The 22,711-nt window shown below is 42.6% G+C and overlaps 1 protein-coding gene across 6 annotated transcripts in view; it reads right to left on the bottom strand.

The window, feature by feature from the left end:
* ARFGEF3 (ARFGEF family member 3) overlaps positions 1 to 6,977 on the bottom strand; it is a 171,348-nt gene extending 164,371 nt beyond the window's left edge. For all 6 annotated transcript variants that reach the window (XM_055535739.1, XM_055535742.1, XM_055535740.1 and 3 more), the window contains exon 1: positions 6,754 to 6,977. In XM_055535739.1, the coding sequence (XP_055391714.1) occupies positions 6,754 to 6,838 (85 nt within the window). In that variant the 5' untranslated portion in view covers positions 6,839 to 6,977. The remainder of the gene's footprint in view (positions 1 to 6,753) is intronic.
* Positions 6,978 to 22,711: the final 15,734 nt, after the last annotated feature.

The following is a 22,711-nucleotide window of genomic DNA, read 5'->3' as shown; positions in this document are numbered from 1 at the left end:
TTATAGTCAATTCTCAACTATCTGCATGCAAATCATCCACACTTAAAAATTCTCTGCCTTTTCTAGCTCACAAGACTTCCTCTCAGAGGTTAAATATTAGGACGCATTTCTCTTAGAGACAGAGTCAATTCCTAACCTGAAACACAATGCCAATGTAATCTATTTACAACTGACTAAAAATGCTATATTCTTGCAATAACAATAGAGAAAGGAGAGCTATTTCCTAGAAAATACTGTTTTAATACCTTTAATAATAACTTATACTTGAGAGACTTTCATGTTCACAAAGCACTTTATGTAACAGCTCATCTCACATTTATGACACAGCAGGTGAAACTTTTCAAAAATCACACAGTATTGAATAAATCTGATTGGAAGGCTGACACCCAAATCTCATTAACCTCACCTGGATGCTCAACACTTTACCATTGCTATGGATATTCACACTCTTGCAGCCTCCAATTATAGTGATAATGAAACATTCACTATTCTCTTTCAAAATAAAAGCTTTTCTATTTCAATAGATTTAACAATCCTGCACCCAAGTCCAATGTGTGTTTGTGGGACTGGGAGGTGGTAGGGGAGATGGTTCCCTCAACAAGCAATTCTCTGACACCAGCTGAGTGTCATACAATTTAACTTAACTCTGACACTATCTACCTGGAAAGAATATAAGACCCCACAGGCTGGGCTCAGTCCTACAAGACTGTAACACCCACTCCCCCTGCAACCTTCCCACCCTGCCACCTCCACACTTTCAGATGCCAATCTCAAGTCCTGGTTGTCACCTGTGCTACTGACTGGCTATAAATTAAAATTTCCAAAAACCCCCTCCTTGGGTTTAATTAACTTGCTAGAATGACAGAACTCACAGGAACTTTTACTTACTAGATTACTGGTATGTTACAGAAGGACATAATTCAGGAATAGCCCAGTGGAAGAGATACACATGGCAAGGTATGGGGAAAGGGCAGAGAGATTTCATGCTTTCTGGGTGTCAACCAGGAAGCTCTCCAAACTCCATCCCTTTAGGTGTTATGGAGGCTTCATTACACAGGTACAACTGATCAGCCACTGATGTTTGATCTTCAGCTCCTTTCCCCTCCGTGGAGGTCAGGGGGAGTGTGACTGCAGAGGATGGTTTTGGCAACCAGCCCCCATCCTTAGATGTGGTCCAAAATTACTTCATTAACATAAAGAATGACATTTTTAGCTCTCTTCCTTTTGGGAAATTCCAAGGATTTTAGAAGCTCTGAGCCAGAAACAGGGACCAAGACCAAATATATATTTCTTATCATAAATCACAATATCACACACTCCAACTTGTCTCCACTTTTTTTGTTCAAACTCTTGCCTTCTCTCTTCACTGTTTTAGAGTCAACAAGCCCTGTCAGTCTAAGTTACCTTTACTGGGGAAGGAGAAACATCTCTTCCCACACGGCTAAGAGATCAGAGGGAACAGTGGGCACCAAATGTATCTCTGAGACTCCGGAGTAAGAACAGAAACCATGATGATAGGATCTGGGACTGCTGTGGTCCATGGGGCATAGCAGCAGGTTTGAGGAAGAGAGCAAAATGGAATGATGGTCGGATGAGTCAGTGGTGCAGGGGCCACAGAAAAGGGAGGAAGTAGAAGGACTGAGGTCAGTTCTTGAGATGAGACAGGATCGTAAAACAAAACCCTGAGATGCAGGTACAGGGAGCAACTCAAAGGCCAGGCAGGTGAGTCTGGCCCAGCAGTCAGCAGGGCACAGCCAATATCCAGGATAACTTGATGCTGCTTCCCAAGAAGAGGGTCTGACAGCGAACAACCAAAAAGCTGCAGTTTTCCTCATCAGAAAGGGAAGTTTATATTTAACTCAAGCTGTGCAACAGTGCCCAACCCTGCAAGTGCTAACCAAGAGTGAGAGGAAAGGGCAAAGAGAAAGTCACAGAGCAGCCATAATGAGCCCTCCCCGTTCCAGAAGAGAAGCGGGTAGGAAGTTGCACTGGAGGAAGAAGTGGGCTGGTGTCAGAGGAAGGGGAAGCCCAGGAATCTAAACATGGGTATCGCATTCTCAGAAACTGAACTGAAGTTGCGGCTCTGAAACTGTTCAACTCCAGGTGGCCTGGGAGTCAGAGAAGAGGGTTCATGGCTAATTCTTGTGAAACACAAACTTTTAGGCTGGGGAGGAGCTGAAGCTTCCCAGGTGGCTCAGTGATAAAGAATCTGCCTGCCAATGCAGAAGCCACAGGATACGTGGATTCAATCCCTGGGTTGGGAAGATCCTCTGAAGAAGGAAATGGCAACCCACTCCAGTATTCTTGCCTGGGAAGTTCCATGGATGGAGGAGCCTGGCAGGCTACAGTCCATGGGGTCACAAAGAGTTGGACGTGACTAAGCACACACCCAGTATGGGAGCTGAAACTGCAAAGGAGACAGAAAAACTCAAAAGAGGCAGGCTCAAAACCGGCAGGGTGAGGGCACAAGGCCAAGGTCAAGTAGATGCCCCGAGTGGCCAAGAGAACCTATAAGAGGGATGTGAGAGTGGTCTGCTACACTGAGGTCTGAGTACCTTATTCTTCAATAGGTGGAAGGACAGAGGAGAAAGACTGGAGTGAGCTGAAGAGTGAGCAGGAAGGGAGGATGTGGACGCAAGCACTACATCCACTTTTTAAGCAGTTTGGCTGTGAAGGTAGCAGACACTGAGGCTGGAAGGAAGAGCGGGTGGAAAGATGAGAGGATGAGGTTACATAGACCAGCCTTCTTCCTTAACTTGGTGTTCCAACTTCTAATTTTCTTTCTCTTCTCCATCTTCTAAATCAATTCAACAGGAGCCCCTGGTGTATGCAAAACACTCAATGTTTCTAAAAGATGCGTAATTCAGTTCTAATGATCTGCCCTTCTATTCCATCCTGCCATTTCCAGCTCCCACACCTTCAGGACTGCCAGTTCTTGAAGAAGAATCTTCTCTCAGGCCCTCCACACAGTGGCTCAGTCCCTTTTTCTTTTCCTTAGTCAGACCATTTCCTCACTGACAAGAAAAGTATATAACCTAGATAGCTCAAAATAGAGAAAAAAATACATACATACTCCTTGCCAGTTAGTATGCAGCCATTAAGAAAACCGATTTTCAGAAACCAATTTTCAGAAAATGCTGAAGTTAAAATAAAAAATAACTAACAATCCACTATATGTGGTAAAAAACCTTTTGCAGAAGGGAAATACTCCAAAATATGATTAGTGTTTTCTATGGGTGATGAGATTATTTTCTTTATAGTGTTTGACTATTTTTCAACATTCTAAAATGAGCATATATAACTTTTGTAAATAGAAAAAAAAGATTAATATCACTTAAAACCCAAATGAGTCATTAACATGTTGATTTATTTATGTATTGAACATGTGTCTCTCATATTCTAGGTGCAGAAGCCACAAACAAGCCTAAGTGACGGTCCCTATGCTAGGGAAGCTCATGTCTACGCTGTGAACGTGTGTTGCTTTGGCTGACCACCATCCACTCACCTGCCTCTCAAGTTGCAAACCCTAATTTTGTTCTGAGGAAGCCATCTTTGGCTGACTCTGGGATTTCAGTGGGCCTTGTAGGCAGCTAGCCTGTTTCACTCCTTAGCTAGAGGACTGGTTCAGGGATACACACTCAACCCATCAACACCAAGGACTGGGCAGGAGTGACTGCAAGAGCTCCACTCCCTTCGGATGATCCCATGATTGGCCAAGTGGGAAGTGACCCCCTTCTCCTGTAATGGCCTAAATGTGGAGATGCGCGCTCTCTCTCCTATGAGAGTTTTAGTGGTAGATGACTCCTCTCCCTTGTTATGATCTAAATGTCTTTCTCCTATAACAGTCCAAGTGGGAGATGACCTCTTTCTTCTGATATGGACTAAGCGTGAAGATGACCCCTCTCTCCCATGGTAGCTTTCATAAGAATGACTCTCTCCTGGGGTGGTCTAAATGTCATGGTGATCCCTCTCGCTTATAATGGCCCAAGTGTAAGATGACTACTTTCTCTTGAGATGCTCTAAGTATGGAAACAACCCCTTTTTCCCATGATGGTCTAAGTGGGGGACGAGCCCTCTTTCCTGAGATGGTCTAAGTGTGCTGATTGATGAACTCAAAGCTTTGGAGACTCATGTTGAGTGTGTTTGTCATCCCAAAAGAACAGAGTAAGATCCTTGTAACAGTATCTAATCCCTGAACCAAACTTAACCCACAGCTAGCCTTCCAAGGGCTGTTTAGTTCACAGACTGAAAACATTCTACTTTGCTTTAAGTCTGCTTGAATTGTTTCTTTTTGTCTCCTGAATCCAATATAATTCTCAATCATCCTGCCCCTAAAAGAGTAGCTGTGGGCATAACCAACTATAATCCCCAAAAGCAGGTGCTCTAGAGGATCCCAAGGGCAGAGCTAAGAGCCCAGAGGAGCACCGATTCACTTGCAGAGCTCAGGGGGGCCTTCGTATGTGAGCTGAGCCTTGGGAGTCTGGATGGAAAGGTAAGCCGTGGCAGAAGGACTAGCATGAGCCCAGGCAGAGGAAAATGCAGCACACAGCATGTACAAGAAAGTACACGGCTTACTGGGGACCGATGAACCCCTGCTGTGAGGGCGCCAGGAAAGAAGGCTGGGGCTAGATTCCAAAGAGCATTCTAAGGAATTCACACTTTACTGTAAAAAGCAGTATGGGGATTGAGAAGTGAAAAGTATTTTATAGTTAAAAAAAAAAAAAGATGGAACAGTGGAAAACGGACTGGAGTGGGAAAGAGAACAGGAAGCCATACCTTGACGTCTTTGTTTCTGCAGCATTCTCCCTCCAACATACCCTCCTAACAAGCTAATTACAGGGAGGAAGCATTTTATTCATTTTTCTCTCCCCACTGCTCAGTACAGAGGAGGTCTTAATAAATCTTTGCTACACAAGCAAAGAAAAGCAGAAACCTACAGCTTACCCATTCTTCAAGTCCAATTGACTTCAAAAGCCCACCAACTCATACCAGTCCCCTCACCCCCATCCCTGACCTCACATTCACTCTCTCTTCTTTGATCTGTTTTCCTGGTTTACTCCTTCCAACCTGCACAATGAATGCTCCGCAGCACTGTTATTTAACTGTTTCATGCACTCCCATCTCTTGCTGAGAATGGCCCCTGGGAAAAGAATCCCATTTACTCTTTCCATCAGGCTGAACTCCAGGCTCTGCTCACATTATCTAGCTGCCTCAGCTCTGGGCTTTTTCAAGGACCTAAACTAGGTAACATTGCACTTTAACTTAACAAGATGTAGAGTATCAAAATCCAAACATTAAAAATGCTAGATTCCTCTCCTCCCCCATGCTATCTAAATCTGCTTAACTTACAGCAAAATAATAACAAGTACACGTAAGAGCCTGTCTAGAGTGCAGTCAGGACCTGCTAGATTATGTTACCCGGACATCTGTGACCTTTCATTTGAAGCCTTTGAGAATCTACCCCATCACTCGACTGATGACAATGGCAATGCAAAAACAGTACTGTGGCTTTAAGAGCCTTGCTGCTCACTTGTGTAATCTGGTCCATTTTTTTTCCCCCTCTAACAGTAAACAAATGGTCAAGTTCTGATTCTGCCTACAAGATAAACTTCCTAGACAACATTCTAGAAAATTTTGTGATGACAGACAGAGGTTAAAAAAAAAAAAAAAGTGATGGTCTGTGCACACACACTCAAACATATGTGAATTTAGATCTTCTAAATACTAACCGAGATGCGTAGAGCACCAACAGAATTCTCCATTTAGTAGAAAACCTACTAACGGCCCTTCCCAGGCTGTACCACAGCAGAGTGTCATGACAAACACTGATGGCTTTTTGGTTGCGAGAGAAAGGGATTCAATTTTCTGTTTTGACTGGGTGGCAACTAAGGAATCACTTGCAGGCTTGGGGAAGGCTAGGGGCCCAGAGGGCTGCCCTGGTTTCTTCTTGGCCCTTCCTTTTCTCCCTCCTCAAGCATCACTATTACCCCCAAGTACACTCCTGACCCCCCTGAATTCCCATCCAGACAATTTTGATTGCCCACATTCTTGCCTAATTGAATGTTTTGCCGTTTTCTCCGAGGTTGAGTTCTACAATCCAAATTGTGGACAACAAACACAAATTTGCTACCTGGAACTTATTTCAGTGCTTGCAGAGTTCACAAATCTTAAAATCAAATCTGTCTGAAGGGCGGACAACAATGGAACTGCAGAGGTAACGCCATCCCACCTGTATGTTATTTTTCGTTTACAATAACCACGAAAGCTAATACTTAACAAGCTGGCCTCTATCAGGAAAAAGCAAATAAGCTGTTCTTCCTGGTTACACGCCAAGGTACTTGAGACCGCGGCTGACGGTTCAACTTCCCTCTAGCCCACAGGCGCTTTGGAATCAGGCCGGTGTTTTCCCACCGGCCTGTGATCCGAACTCGGAGATGGGTGACCGTCGTCCGCCGTGCAGGGGACGTGAAGAAAGGGGCCGCCGGGAGGGGAGCACGGCGGTTCCCCATTAAGATTTGGGAGAAGATCAAGAGACCAGAAGGTAGGCGGATGGATGTACACGCCCGAATCCAAATTCGCACATCACCCATCAATTCTCCGAGGCAACTCTCGCAATTGCGCGAAAAAGCATCGGTCACAGCTACTCAGCGAAAGCCCCCCACCAGCACCCCACAGAGGGGCCATCACAGCCCTCCCCGGCGCGGCCCTCCGGGACCGCCGGCAGGTGCCCGGCGCCCCGCTCGGCGCGCTTACCCAGGGCCCAGGTACAGCTCTCTTTGATGGCTTTGTACTTGCTCCCGGACGCCTCCTTCTGCAGCTTCCTTAGGATCTCTTCCATCTTGACCTCTGCCGCGGGCCAGCCGCCGACAGCTAGGGAAGCGCGCGCGAGGCCCGGCGGGGACGCCGCCGCCACCGCAGCCCGGCCCTGGGCGCCTGGGCGGCCGCTGCGCTCGCCCCGCTCCGGCCCGGCGCAGCGGCTGATGAATCACGCTCGCTCCATGCCGCCGCCGCGTCAGGCCCGGAGCCCCGCCCGCCGCTCCGCCCGCAGGGTCAGGTGCGCCCCGCGCGCCGCGATGGAGACGGCGGGCTGGGGAGCGGAGGCCGAGACCCGGGGCGGCCCCGGGGGCACAGAGGCTCACGGAAAGCTGGGGGCGGATGTCCTGGGCTGTCTCGCCGGCCGGGCGTTGGCCGGGCTCGGCCCGAGGGAGCGTCTGGTGGCGGCGGGCAGCGGGCGGGGAGGAGCCTCGTCTTTGCCCCCGCCTCCCCGCCCCATCCCGGGCGGGCGGAGTTGGGGCTGTTCGGCTTCGACTAGAGGAGCCCCCCCACCTCCGGCGCCTGGTGTTGTCGCGCCGCCCGCGGCATCCCGCGGTCCAGGCTCATTAGTTCTGGGCCGCCCACGGTGCCAGGCTCGGGCGCTACCTGTGAACAGACTGATTCTGCCCAACCATGTACTCCACACCATCTCACGTGTGCGTGTGTGTGTGTCATGGTAGGATTAACATTCCCATTATACACAGGAGGAAACCAGGTGTGAACCAGGGCTGTGCGTGTGTGTGTGTGTGTGTGTGTGTGTGTGTGTGTGTGTGTGTGATGGTAGGATTAACATCCCCGTTATACACCCGTTATACAAGAGGAAATCAGGCCCAGAGAGGTTAAGGTACTTCCCCAAACCAACAAAATTTGGACTCTTGAATCCAAAACCCTTTAAAAAATTTCTCCTCCTTCCCTTTCCAATCCTCTGTTGACCTGAGTTGTTATCCTCTGAAGGAAAAAAAAAAAAAAAAAGGTGGAGTGGCGGTGGACAGAGGACCACGCAGCAGAGAGCTATCCAACTTAGGTGTGTGGTTGGGAGAGGGTGGACAGAGAAAGCTTTGGCAATGAAGAACCTTCAGGCAGAACTTGGGAGCGGACAAGAGTGGCCGGATAGGGGAAGGAAGCCTGAGGCAGGGTCTCAGATCTTAGGAGAGTGCTTCAGTCACTTCACTGATGGAGGCCTTAGGATGGATGTTGGAGGAAAAAGGGAGCGGAAAGCAGGAGTCTTATTTGGAGTCTCTCCTCCCCAGGCCCTTGTGAAAGCTGTGATTGGGAACTCAGAAAGGATACTGGGCGTTTTTGTTTTTCTTTAGAAACGTAGCTGTAGCGGTACTGAGGAAGTAAAACTGCAGAAGAGTAGACTGGCAGCTGGAAAAGAGTCAGAAGATTCTTCAGTGATCTAGAAATAAATTAAGCCAAGGGTAGATGGAAAGGAATCGAGGAAAATACGGCAAGAGATCTTTGAATTGAAGCAGTAAGATTTACTGACTGATTGGGATGGTAATATATGGGATGATTTCCAGGTTTTATTATTTGGGGAAATGGGAGGGTAATGGTCCGGTCCTGTAAGTTAAAGAAGACAGGAAGAGAAGAGTTTGGAATCCAGGGAGTATATGAGTTCAATTATGAACAAGTTCAGTTTGAAATGGCAATTAGGATATCCATAGGGCGTTGGGGCCTCCCTTGTGTCTCAGCTGATAAAAGAATCCACCTGCAGTGCGGGAGCCTGGGTTCCATCCCTGGGTTGGGAAATTCCCCTGGAGAAGGGAAAGGCTACCCACTCCAGTATTCTGGCCTGGAGAACTCCATGGACTGTATAGTCCATGGAATCACAATGAGTCAGACATGACTGAGTGACTTTCATTCACTCATCAGTCAGTTCAGTTCAGTTCAGTCGCTCAGTCGTGTCTTTGCAACCCCATGAATCGCAGCACGCCAGGCCTCCCTGTCCATCACCAACTCCTGGAGTTCACCCAGATTCACATCCATCGAGTCAGTGATGCCATCCAGCCATCTCATCCTCTGCTGTCCCCTTCTCCTCCTGCCCCCAATCCCTCCCAGCATCAGAGTCTTTTCCAATGAGTCAACTCTTCGCGTGAGGTGGCCAAAGTACTGGAGTTTCAGCTTTAGCATCAGTTCTTCCAAAGAAATTCCAGGGCTGATCTCCTTCAGAATGGACTGGTTGGATCTCCTTGCAGTCCAAGGGACTCAAGAGTCTTCTCCAACACCACAGTTCAAAAGCATCAATTCTTCGGCACTCAGCCTTCTTCACAGTCCAACTCTCACATCCATACATGACCACTGGAAAAACCATAGCCTTGACTAGACAAACCTTTTTTGGCAAAGTAATGTCTCTGATTTTGAATATGCTATCTAGGTTGGTCATAACTTTCCTTCCAAGGAGTAAGCGTCTTTTAATTTCATGGCTGCAGTCACCATCTGCAGTGATTTTGGAGCCCCAAAAAATAAAGTCTGACACTGTTTCCACTGTTTCCCCATCTATTTCCCATGAAGTGATGGGACCAGAAGCCATGATCTTTGTTTTATGAATGATGAGCTTTAAACCAACTTTTTCACTCTCCACTTTCACTTTCATCAAGAGGCTTTTTAGTTCCTCTTCGCTTTCTGCCATAAGGGTGGTGTCATTCACTCATAGGGTGTTTTATTTATGGGTAGGAACTAAGGGTAGGACTCTGTGATAGAAAAGAGGATTTGAAGCCACTAAATAGGGAGAATTGCTGATGTCTAGAGTCGGACACGACTGAGCGACTTCACTTTCACTTTTCACTTTCATGCATTGGAGAAGGAAATGGCCACCCACTCCTGTTCTTGCCTGGAGAATCCCACGGACGGCGGAGCCTGGTGGGCTGCCCTCTATGGGGTCACACAGAGTCGGACACGACTGATGCGACTTAGCAGCAGCAGCAGGATTTGACAAAGGTTACTGGGAGGGAGTAGATAAAATGGAAATAGCACAGTGCCAGAAGGACGCTGGGGACCTCCTACCCTCAGATGATGGACAGAAGAGCATGTGCCCACAGAGGAGACTAAAAAGGAGTAGTTAGAAACCTGTGGTTCGGGAGGGCAGTGAGGAAAGGGAGTGTCATGGGAGGGTGTCCAACAGATGGGATGGAGGTGTTCAGACTGCTCCTTAAGTCCACTTGGTAGTGAGGAGGCAAAACTTGTAAAGTCCTAGACCCCTAAGGACCCTCCACTCATCCACACACCTCATAATGCCATCATTTGAAGAAAGGTTTCCAGTGCTAAGAAAAAATTTAAAAACATTGTAGTCAATATAATTATGTAAGAGTACATTTTTAACTATTTGGAAATAGTATATATATACTATACACACACATATGTGCATACATCACAGCTTTATACCATATAGAAAAGTAGATTACAAATGTGTTAAGGAGTTAAATTTAAGAACGGATCCATAAAAGGTTTAGAAGAAATTGTACGTTAATATTTAATGCATTCAAATTATTTTCAATAGAGCAGCTAAGGAAGAAACTGGCAAAAGGGAAAGATAAACAGATTTGACTATTTCAATATGTAGAAGCTTTATATTAAAAGTTCCACACAAAGAATAAAAAGCAAATGACACTCTGAGGAGCAGACTGAAGAGAAAAGAGAGTAACATCTTTTAATTTTATGTGGTTAAGTTTTTTACTTTTGTAAAGATTATTCATTATTTTTATAATTAAAAACAAACTCAATTATACACTAGGAAAATAATATTTTAGAGAGAAAATGATTTAAAATGCCTTTGTATAAAAGCTTTTGGGGCTTCCCAGGTGACCTCAATGGTAAAGAATCTGCCCACCAATGCAGGAGACACATGAGATGCGGGTTCAATGCCTGGGTGGGGAAAATCCTCTGCAAAAGGAAATGGCAACCCATTCTAGTATTCTTGCCTGGGAAAATCCCATGGACAGAGGAACCTGGCAGGCTATAATCCATGGAGTTGCAAAAGAGTCAGACACAATGCAACAATAATAAAAGCTTTTACAAAGTATTAAAAAAAAAAAGATGCACACTTTAAAACAATAGGTGATAATATGAAGTCAGTTCACAGAGGAATAAATACAAATGACTTACAATTCAAGCAAGCACCGACTTTTAAATAAAAGGTAATATTTGTTTTAATAAAATTTTAGCTGAGAGATTTTACATACAATTGCCTACTGTTAGTAAGAAGCTGGCCAATTAGGTCCTCTCATGTTATGGGTGCTGGTGGAGGGGACCTTGGTACCCAGTCCTGGAGGGGTTCTGGTCCTTTGCATCCACCCAGTATACATACAGGTATGTGAATAGCTAGATTAAAAAACTGAAATGAAAGTGTTACTTCTAAAACAATAGCTATTGTTAAATAAAATAGAAATATTAGTGCTCTCATTAAGTAGAATCACATAACCTGTGTCTGCTCACATCTGCCTAATAAGTATTCTGTGCGTTCTATATCCAGCATTCTTGCCTGGAGAACCCCACTGGCAGAGGAGCCTGGTGGGCTGCTGTCCTTGGGGTCACAAAGAGTTGGACATGACTGAGTGACTCCTAGAACCACAAGTGTGTTTAAGAGAATGTGTTATCACAGCGAAGTATATTTTTAATTTCTTAGCTGATTTATCAAGAATCTATTCTTTTATTTCATTTTCTCACAACTTAAAAAATAATTTGTAATCATAAAAATAAAAGTGTTCAAGGAAAAAAAACTCACCTATAACCCCATCAGAGAAAAAGACTGTTAATAATTTATTTTCCATTTATATGTGTATGTATTTTAAAACTTATTTTTTAAATACTTATACATGCATCTATATCAAATATTTAAGTAATACAACTGGGCTCATTTATTGCAAACAAGTACACAGCATTTTACAACCTTCTACTTCTATACAGTAGAAACTGCTTTTCATGTCATTCAATATTCCTCTCCTGAATTATTCTTTTTTTTCTTCCACATTATTCTTAAAGACTATATACTTTGCTACTTTATGAATACATGCATAATAAATTATTTATCCATTTCTCTAAAGAGTCATAACCTATTTATGCCAGGAATAGATTTTTCCATAACTTTGTGAGTAATTTTCTCTCTTGCCATGTATATGTAACTAAATATGATACTAACACTTTTTCATTAACTGACCTGAACTAGAGCTGGTGAATTTATGTCTTTTATTCTTTCTTTGAAAATATTTGAGGATCTTACAAATAAGTTTATATTTATAAGTTTGTGTGTGTGTATAATTTTTAGCTTTCATTTGCAAAAATATTGCAAATAATAAATTTTCAATGGTTTTGAGTATTTGACAAACTATACTTAATCTTTATTAAAAAGGCTTGCGTTTTTTTAGACTAGCTTAAATTTTAAAATTTATTGATTAAAAGAAATATTTTTCCCAATGTTGTCACTATTTATAGGGCTAGATCTGGCAGTTCAATCAGAACATGCTTCTGTGCTTTTTACATTATTGTTCTCATTTCTTCTAATAAAAAACTATTTGAAGATAACGTATACAGATTTGTGGAGAAGGAAATGGCAACCCACTCCAGTATTCTTGCCTAGAAAATTCCATGGACCGAGGTGCCTGATGGGCTACAGTCCATGGGGTTGCAAAGAGTCAGACATAACTAAACACACACATACATATACAAGTTTGATTAAAATGTACAGTTATTGCAAAGCCAAAAAATGCCTAACAATTACACCTAATTCAAAAAACACATAACCTGAACTTATGCTGCTGCTGCTGTCGCTTCAGTCATATCCGACTCTGTGCGACCTTATAGACGGCAGCCCACCAGGCTCCCCCGTCCCTGGGATTCTCCAGGCAAGAACACTGGAGTGGGTTGCCATTTCCTTCTCCAATGCGTGAAAGTGAAAAGTGAGAGTGAAGTCACTCAGTCGTGTCCGACCCTCAGCGACCCCATGGACTGCAGCCTACCAGGCTCCTCCGTCCATGGGATTTTCCAGGCAAGAGTACTGGAGTGGGGTGCCATTGCCTTCTCCAACCTGAACTTAATGGAGTCTTATTGTCCTGACCAATAGCGGATAAATTCTTCTAAACTTCACTTCATGATTAACTGTAAGTTCCACTGACACACATTAAACTAAAAAACATTGACTTCCAGATACAATTATGGTCAAATCCAGAAAATCAAACCAGATACCAATGAACAGAAGCGTGAATGGCCAGTTGGCTCCCAGCCAGCGCATATAGTCATTACATCTCCTCTACCAGCTCTCACTCAGCTCAGTATTTGCTGCAATGTGGACAGCAACACTTAAAATATATATACACATGGCATTCTGATATTGAAGTTTACACATTACTTCATTTCTGAAAAGAATATAATCTGATGAAACGGTAATTGATTTCACAATCCACTAATAAGTAGAGGGCTTCCCAGGTGGCACCGCGGTAAGGAATCTGCCTGCTAATGCAGGATATTCAGGTTCAATTCCTGGGTTAGGAAGATCCTTTGGAGGAGGAAATGGCAACTGTTCTAATACTCCTGCCTGAAAAATTCCACGGAGAGGGGACCCTGGCAGTCTACAGCCCATGGGTTCGAAAAGAGATGGACACAACTGAGTGACTGAGCATGCAAAATTACACGTAACATTATAAACAATAAAGTAAATAAACCCCAAAAGCTTGACACCAGCTCATTAATAAAATTTTAATGAACATTCTTTTCATAGTTGTGATAAATCTGTGTGTTTAGATGTGTATGCTGCTGCTGCTGCTGCTAAGTCACTTCAGTCATGTCCGACTCTGTGTGACCCCATAGACGGCAGCCCACCAGGCTCCCCCATCCCTGGGATTCTCCAGGCAAGAACACTGGAGTGGGTTGCCATTTCCTTCTCCAATGCATGAAAGTGAAAAGTGAAAGTGAAGTCGCTCAGTCGTGTCCGACTCTTAGCGACCCCATGGACTGCAGCCTACCAGACTCCTCCATCCATGGGATTTTTCAGGCAAGAGTACTGGAGTGGGGTGCCATTGCCTTCTCCTTAGATGTGTATATGTAGGTGCAAACATTGATGTGCGTGCATGTGTTATAAGTCACTTCAGTTGTGTCTGACTCTTTGGGACCTTATGACTGTAGCCTGCCAGGTTCCTCTGTCCATGGGATTCTCCAGGCAAGAATACTGGAGTGGGTTGCCATGCCCTCCTCCAGGGGATCTTCCCAACTCAGGTATTGAACCTGCGTCTTCTGCATTGGCAGGCGGATTCTTTACCATTGAGCCACCTGGGAATTCCAAATATTGATGTAGTTTTATGCAAATGAGGTAACATTATACATGTTCTTAAACATTCTGTTTCTTTTTACTCAATGTTTTGTCACAGACACGTCTTCCTTTTTAATGGCTTCCTATCATTTGGTGGCTCAGATGGTTAAGTGTCTGCCAGCAATGCTGGAGACCCGGGTTCGATCCCTGGGTTGGGAAGATCCTAGAGAAGGAAATGGCAACCCACTCCAGTATTCTTGCCTGGAAAATTCCATGGACAGAGGACCCTGGTAGGCTACAGTCCATGGGGTTGGAAAGGGTGGGACACGACTGAGCGACTTCACTTTCACTTTTATTATTTCTGTTATATGACCCATCTATATTGTTGGTTCCAGTTTTTACTATTATAAAGAAGACTTCAATGAACACTTAGTCATTACATTACCTCCCTACTTCTGCACATACTTTCCTAAAGTAAAATCCGAAATGTGGAAGTGCTGAGTCAAAAAGCATACACAGTTAAAGGGCCTGCCAACTTATTGCCAGAATATGTTCAAGGAATATGGATGTTTGCTTCCACCAACAGTGCAGGAGAGAATCTATATTGTTATTCTTCAGCATCACGGTGTATTGAAAATTACTCAGAAGGTTAGAGAAAGAGACCTACCTCATATTATGGAAGCATTTATTATTCCTCATCAATGTGTCCATTTGAGATTCTGATTCTGAAGCAAGCACCAAGAAGAAGGAAGGGACATAGTCTGGAGACAAGAATGCTCCATTTACAACTTCTATTCAACTGTACACTGACTAAAGATCTCAGGCAGCACAATGAAAAATGTGCAAGAATTAGAAAAGGAATAAATGAAATAATCATTATATATAGCTGATACAATTACATACAAGGAAACTTTAAAAGATCCTGCAGATAAATGTTCAGAATTAATAAGGGTTTAGCAAGGTTTCTAGATGTAGTATTAATATAACAAGACAATTTGGATTTCTATTTTCCAGCCAAAAAAACCCCAAAATTAGTAGCATAAATTAATATAAAGCAGCTAGGAATAAATATCAGAGAATGCAATGGCACCCCACTCCAGTACTCTTGCCTGGAAAACCCCATGGATGGAGGAGCCTGGTAGGCTGCAGTCCATGGGGTCGAGAAGAGTCGAACACGACTGAGTGACTTCACTTTCACTTTTCGCTTACATGCATTGGAGAAGGAAATGGCAACCCACTCCAGTGCTCTTGCCTGGAGAATCCCAGGGACGGGGGAGCCTGGTGGGCTGCCGTCTATGGGGTCGCACAGAGTCAGACACGACTGAAGCAACTTAGCAGCAGCAGCAGCAGCAGGAATAAATATAAGGAAATGTGTGCAAGCCCTTTGTTCGGAATACTCAAAGTCTTTATTAAAGAATTTTAAGGGGATCCAAGAAAATGAAGAGACATACCTCATTTCCTGTAAAGAAGATAAAATGTTGAATAATAAGCAATTCTAGTGAAATTTCCAACAGGTGTTTTCTTGGAGCAGAAATGGATGAATTTAAAATTCATTTGGCCCTTTTGTCATAAGTTAATTGACACGTATGGGTGGGCTTATTTCTGGGCTCTTTCCTGTATTCCACTGATCTATGTGTCTATTTTTATGCCAATACCATACTGTTTTAATTGCTATAACTTTGAATATAGTTAATGTAATATGGTGAAGAATATACAATGGGGAAAGAATTGTCTCTTCAGTATATGGTTTTGAAAAAACTGAACAGTGACATACAGAAAAATGAAACTTGACCATTATCTTATGTCATACACAAAAATTAACTGGAAATGAATGAAAGATCTGAACATGAGACCTGAAGCCATAAAACCCCTAGAAGAAAATATAGGCCATACACTCCTTAATGTAGATCTTGACAATGATTTTTTGAATCTGACACCAAAAGCAAAAGCATTTTCAAAAGCAAAGATAAGCAACTAGGACTATACCAAATTAAAAGGCTTCTACCCAGCAAAGGAAACTATCAACAAAATGAAAGGGCAGCCTACTGAATGGAAGAAAATATTTGCAAATTATGTATCTGTTAAGGGGTTTATATTGAAAATGTATAAAAGCTCATACTACTCAACTGCAAAAAAAAAAAAATTCATTTAGAAAATTGGCAGAGGACCTGAATAAACATTTTTCCAAAGAAGACATACAGATGGCTAATACATACATGAAAAGATGCTCAACATCACTGATCATCAGGAAAATGCAAATCAAAACCACAAAGAGATATAACCTTACACCTGTAGGAATGACTATTATTAAAAAGATAAGAACTAACAAGTACTGATGAGGATGTGGAACAAAGGGTACACTTGTGCATTGTTGGTGGAATGTAAATTGGTGCAGCCACTGTGGAGAACAGTACAGAAGTTCCACAAAAATTTTAAAATAGAACTACCTTACAATCTAGCAATTCCACTTCTTGGTAGTTATCTGAAGAAAACGAAAACACTAACTCAAAAAGATATATGAACCCCCATGTTCATTGCAGCATTATTTAAAATAGGCAAGATATGGAACAACCTGAGTATCCACCAATGGGTGAATGGATAAAGAAGATGTGGTGTATATACATAATAGAATTTTATTCAGTCCTAAAAAAGAATGAGACTTTCCATCTGTGACATTATGGATGGACCTCAAGGGCATTACACTAAGTAAAATAAGTCATACAGAAAAAGACAAATGCAATATGATCTCACTCACTTGTATGTGCAATCTAAAAAATCCCCCAAAACAAAAGCCACCAAGCTCATGGATACAGAGAACAGATGGTGGTGGCCAGGGGCAGAGGATGGGGGCGGGGTGGGAGAAACGGGTGAAAATTAAAAAAAGAAAAAGTTTAAAAAAGAAAGTAAAGGGAATTTGTGAGGGTTGCAAAGAGTTGGACACGACTGGGTGACTATAAAAAACTAGTTATAGATAAAAAATGATAAAGTAAAATAAAATTCATTTGACAAAGCGAAGGTCGAAAAGAGCTAAACCACTGTTGAGGAAGAAGAAATAAGCAGGTGACATGCCTTCCCAGAAATCAAGACTTCTCCAACTCTAGGAAGTGATGGTTAAATTATCAGAAGAGTACTCAAGAGGCTTCAAAATCATGACTCAGCAATAGCTACGCAAGTAGTTCACTCTATTATTCTTTGAACCATACATGCTATATTTCTTCTTTTATATATAAGTTCCCCTCCCCCACAACTTAATAAAGTGAAGTGACAGGGGATAGTTTGCAATTCATTCCTGCAGGGATAAGATGGCAGTGGCACCCAGCATCTGGTGGCAATAGCGGTGATGGAACCCGGTAGGGGGTGACTGGCTAACCTACCCCATACCTGTAGACTTGACCTTGACACTATCCCACATTGCTGGGTGTCCTTTGGATTTTTTCCTGTTTTCCTAAGCTTCGTTCTGTGCCTTTCCATGAAAATTCTGTGAACTACTAAATATCCTTTCAAAAAACTGTCTTTCTGCTCAAGTTTATCAGAGTTGTTTCTGTTAACAGTTGAAGAAATGTGGTCATTGCCATGAGAGAAAGTAAAGAGTGTGTATAGAAGCGTATAGACGGGGGACTTCCCTGCTGGTCCAGTGGCTAAGACTCCATGGACCCAGTGAGCGGGGGCCGGGTTTGATTCCTGGTCAGGGAACTAGATCCTGCATGCCACAGTGAAGACCCAAGATCCTGTTGTACCACAACTGAGACTTGGCACAGCCAAATGAATAAATAATAAATTTTTAAAAATGAATTAAAAAAAAGGATAGGAGGGACACCTAACCAAGGCTGGGGGTTGGGATCCTTTCTGCAAGCAGCACCAACTAAGCTTTGACCTGAATGTGAGTAGAAGAGAACCAGGTAACCATAGAGAAGAGTGAGGATTCCGGTTCCTCGTGTTCTGCTTCTTCCAAGGACTCCTTTGCTAAGTGGTTGGTTTCAGGGCTGGTTTCTACCCCGCCCTTCCTGCTAAGTCTCTTCTTTAAATTCTTTAGGCAAGCCCTCCATTTTATTTCATCTCTTTATTTGATATCATTTGATATGATTGACTACTTTTTCCTTCAAACACACTGTTTTGTTGGATTCTGTGAAACCCCCTTTCCCTTGTCTTTCTATTATTCTAATTGTACTTTCTCACTGTACTTCCATTTTGCTTACTGGTCCTCATTAGAGGAACTTTGCACCTCAATCCTAGCTTTCTCTCTCTCACGGTTATCTCTTTCTCTCTGTATGTCCCTCCCTCCCTCCCTCTCCTATTTCTCCTCACCTTTCACAGGCTCTCACACCCACTCTGAGCTTTTGACACTATTGCCGTGCTTATCATGCTCCTGCTCAGCCATCTCTTCCAAGTGCAAGTAGTTTAAGAGCCAAGAAGGAATTAACCATGCCTGTTTTGCTCACTGCTGAATGCCACTGCCTAACTTGATGCCTGGCACATAGTTATTATTCAATAAAAATACATGAATGTTTGAGTGAAAGATTATACTCACATTATTCCCGGTGTCTGGAAACATCTAACTTTATGTTTCTATTCAGTGCTCTGGCTTATATTTAAACTTTGTCCATTTACTAGGGGAAAGAATGAACTATTTCAAATCTTTTTTGGAAGTAGGTATACTTTTAGATAAAAGATTGCATGTTGTTACAAGCTCTGAGAGACTTGCCAAGTCAATAATTTAGTGGTTGGAAGAGAAATAGTTTTCTTCTGGGATTTAGGAGTGGATTTAAGAACCAAGGTGTCCCTGGTGGCTCAGATGTTAAAGAATCTGCCTGCAATGCAGGAGACCTGAGTTCGATCCCTGGGTTGGGAAGAACCCCTGGAAAAGTGAATGCTACACACTCTAGCATTCTGGCCAGGAGAATTCCATGGACTGTATAGTCCATGGGGTCTCAAAGAGTCGGACATGACTGAGCGACTTTAACTGAAACTTAAGAACCAAAGAAAAAGGACTTCACCTCTTTAATTTCCAATGGTCTCATCTATGGCTGGGTATAGAAGTCAGGGGAACTGGGAAAGAGAATTAGAATTAACCAGACACACCTGACCTGCGGGACCTTGGGGAGAAATGTGCTATTCCTTGACTACAACTCTTCAGGGTATGGCTCAGAGTCTAGGAGTCCAGGACACACGGAGATGGTAACTGGTGGAGCTGTCTGGCTGGAAGGGTATGATAGATACTGAAAGTAAAGAACCCTTATCCTGGGCCTGCTGTTTAAGAGAAGAAACTTTTGGTCCTATAAGTAGAAAGACATGAAATTGCCTTTTGGGTTGTAAAACTCTGCAGAGATCTTCTCTAGAGCTCTACTATGATCTCCTTGTCACATTTGGATATTTATACTGCAGAAATGCTTGTTTGTTTTTCTCTTTCTTTTTTTGTGGCCATGGCTCAAGGCTTGTGGGATCTTAGTTCCCCTACCACATATTGAACCCAGGCCATGGCAGTGACAGTGCCGAGTTCTAACATTGTGTGCCCAGGGTATTCCCTAAATTGTTCTGAATGTTTTAGCAAATTCTGAAGATATTTTTGAAGAAATTCAAAAGTGGAGAAGGCTGAATGTTTCTTCTCTGAAATTCAGTTATTTTTTTGACTTGGGGAACAATATGTATATTGTTTCACAAGCACAGATCATGCCCCCTAAGAAATTTAGGGTTTTGACAAACAAGCAAATGTAGAAGGGAATTGACAAGCCATGTGCTTGAGGGGAAAGAAATTCTGCTTGCCTTTATGGCTGGCAGATTCCTTGAGTTAGCTGCAGGCATGCCCAGAAAGGAACACTTCACTTTTTATCTTTACAGTTGGACTGGGCTTTAATAGTAAAGATAAAATGTGCATTTGATTTAATATTTTATCAAGTTACAAGAGAAAATCAAATTACTATAACTTTTAATGTTCATCCTACAGGTAACCCCAACTTATGAGAGGTATATAACCCAAAAAGTATTTGTTAAGCCTAAGATTATAAATGGTGGCTACATTCTTAGCCAAACTCACCAAATTTTATTTAATCCATCACAGGGATAAAATATTCCTGGGTGCAGTTCTTAGTATTCCCAGAAAGAGAGATCTGACCACCACCTCACACTCTCAGTTCTAAGCTCTGAGAGTCTTGAGACACTGTATCCCTGGTGATTTGTTTATGGGAAGAATGGATGGAGGTGCCACTGGATGGAGAGGTCCCAAACAGGGGCTCCTAACTGGTCTCCACAACAGCAGATAGAAAGGGCTTCATGAATTAGGTACCAGCAGCAAGGGAAGGTTCTTGGAGAAGAGGATATCGGTGATCGCAGAGGACTTCTGGGGGTGGTCATTCACTGTACTACTGAGTCAAGTGTTTATAAGTCAGGGGATGTTTGTACCTATAATAGTTTCTAGACATTTCATTCCAGTTATTCTAATTGAAATGTTAATTCATTCAACAAGAACAATATTAAGTCTACAGATGCAAAGATAAAAAGGTGTGGGTGATCTTCAGAACCACCTGAAGTGGATATATACCACTTCTCTCAAACAGCACATTTTGGCAGGTGTTTTAGAGCAGCTAATTTGACTCTAATGACTTTGGAAATACTTGATCTGGAAAAATGGGTTAAATTTGTTATTGGAAAGTGATTCATGCGTATTAAGTGTTCATGAAAAAAAAATGACAAAATTGACATTTGTCATGAAAATTCAATATCTTGACCTTCTTATACAAGGTTATCTATATCTTCACTGGAGCAAACTCTTTTTTCCCCCATCTTTACAGAGACTATTTAAAAAATAAAGATTCCTGGAATGAAGATCTGATTGACTGGTGTGAATATGTGCATGCACTCAGTCAGTCAGTCATGTCCAACTTTTTGAGATCCCATGGACTGTAGGTTACCAGGCTCCTCTGTCTGTGGACTGATAACTACAATGAAATCTTCAGTGGTGTCCACAGCTTAATTTCAAAAATTAAAAGGCAACAAACAGACTGATAATATTTAGACTTCAGAAAAATGTTAATTTCTATAGAAAATAAAAAAACAAAATTAAAATGCAAATGACTAAAAATAGTATGATGAATTATGAAAAATATTTGCAATATACATGAGAATGGTTTAATATACCTAATAAGGAGGTGTTATTTAGTAAGAGTAACATCCGAGAAAATTGGGCAATAAGAAGAAATACAAATGACCAATACACCTGTGAAGAGATATTCAAGCTACATCAGTTCAGTTCACTCAGCCATATCCAACTCTTTGCTATCCCATGGACTGCAGCACACCAAGCCTCCCTGTCCATCACCAACTCCCAGAGTTTACTTAAACTCACGTCCATTGAGTTGGTGATGCCATCCAACCATCTCATCCTCTGTCATCCCCTTCTCCCTCCTGCCTTCAACCTTTCCCAGCATCAGGGTCTTTTCAAATGAGTCAGCTCTTCACATCAGGTAGCCAAAGTATTGGAGTTTCAGCTTCATCATCAGTCCTTCCAATGAACATTCAGGACTGATTTTCTTTAGGATTGACTGGTTGGATCTCCCAACTGTCCAAGGGACTCTCAAAAGTCTTCTCCAACATCAGTTCAAAAGCATCAATTCTTCAGCACTCAGCTTTCTTTATGGTCCAACTCTCACATCCATACATGACTACTGGAAAAACTATAGCTTTGACTAGACAGACCTTTGTTGGCAAAGTAATGTCTCTGCTTTTAAATATGCTGTCTAGGTTGGTCATAATTTTTCGTCCAAGGAGCAAGCATATTTTAATTTCATGGCTGCAGTCACCATCTGCAGTGATTTTGGAGCCCCCCAAAATAAAGTTTGTCACTGTTTCCCCATCTATATGCCATAAAGTGATAGGACCAGATGCCATATCTTAGTTTTCTGAATGTTGAGTTTTAAGCCAACTTTTCACTCTCCTCTTTCACTTTCATCAAGAGCCTCATCAAAAGGCTCTTCTTCACTTTCTGTCATAAGTATGGTGTCATCTGCATATCTGAGGTTACTGATATTTCTCCTGGCAATCTTGATTCCACCTTGTACTTCATCTAGTCCAGCATTTCTCATGATGTCCTCTGCATATAAGTTAAATAAGTAGGGTGACAATATACAGCCTTGATGTAGTCCTTTCCCGATTTGGAACCTGTCTGTTGTTCCATGTCCAGTTCTAACTGTTGCTTCCTGATCTGCATACAGATTTCTCAAGAGGCAGGTCAGGTGGTCTGGTATCCCTATCTCTTTAAGAACGTTCCACAGTTTGTTGTGATCCACACAGTCAAAGGCTTTGGCAATAGTCAATAAAGCAGAAGTAGACGTTTTTCTGGAACTCTCTTGCTTTTTCGATGATCCAGAGGATGTTGGCAATTTGATCTCTCGTTCCTCTGCCTTTTCTAAATCCAGCTTGAACATCTGGAAGTTCACAGTTCATGTACTGTTGAAGTCTCACTTGGAGAATTTTGAGCATTACTTTGCTAGCGTGTAAGATGAGTGCAATTGTGCAGTAGTTTGAGCATTCTTTGGCATTGTCTTTCTTTGGAACTAGAATGAAAACTGACCTTTTCCAGTCCTGTGGCCACTGCTGAGTTTTCCAAATTTGCTGGCATACTGAGTACAGCACTTTCACAGCATCATTTTTTAGGATTTGAAATAG

Source organism: Bubalus kerabau, chromosome 9, assembly GCF_029407905.1.
Source record: "Bubalus kerabau isolate K-KA32 ecotype Philippines breed swamp buffalo chromosome 9, PCC_UOA_SB_1v2, whole genome shotgun sequence".
In the NCBI taxonomy this organism is placed as follows: Eukaryota; Metazoa; Chordata; class Mammalia; order Artiodactyla; family Bovidae; genus Bubalus; species Bubalus kerabau.
Note: the sequence above shows the minus strand (reverse complement) of the source record. Positions and strands in the feature narration are given on the sequence as shown.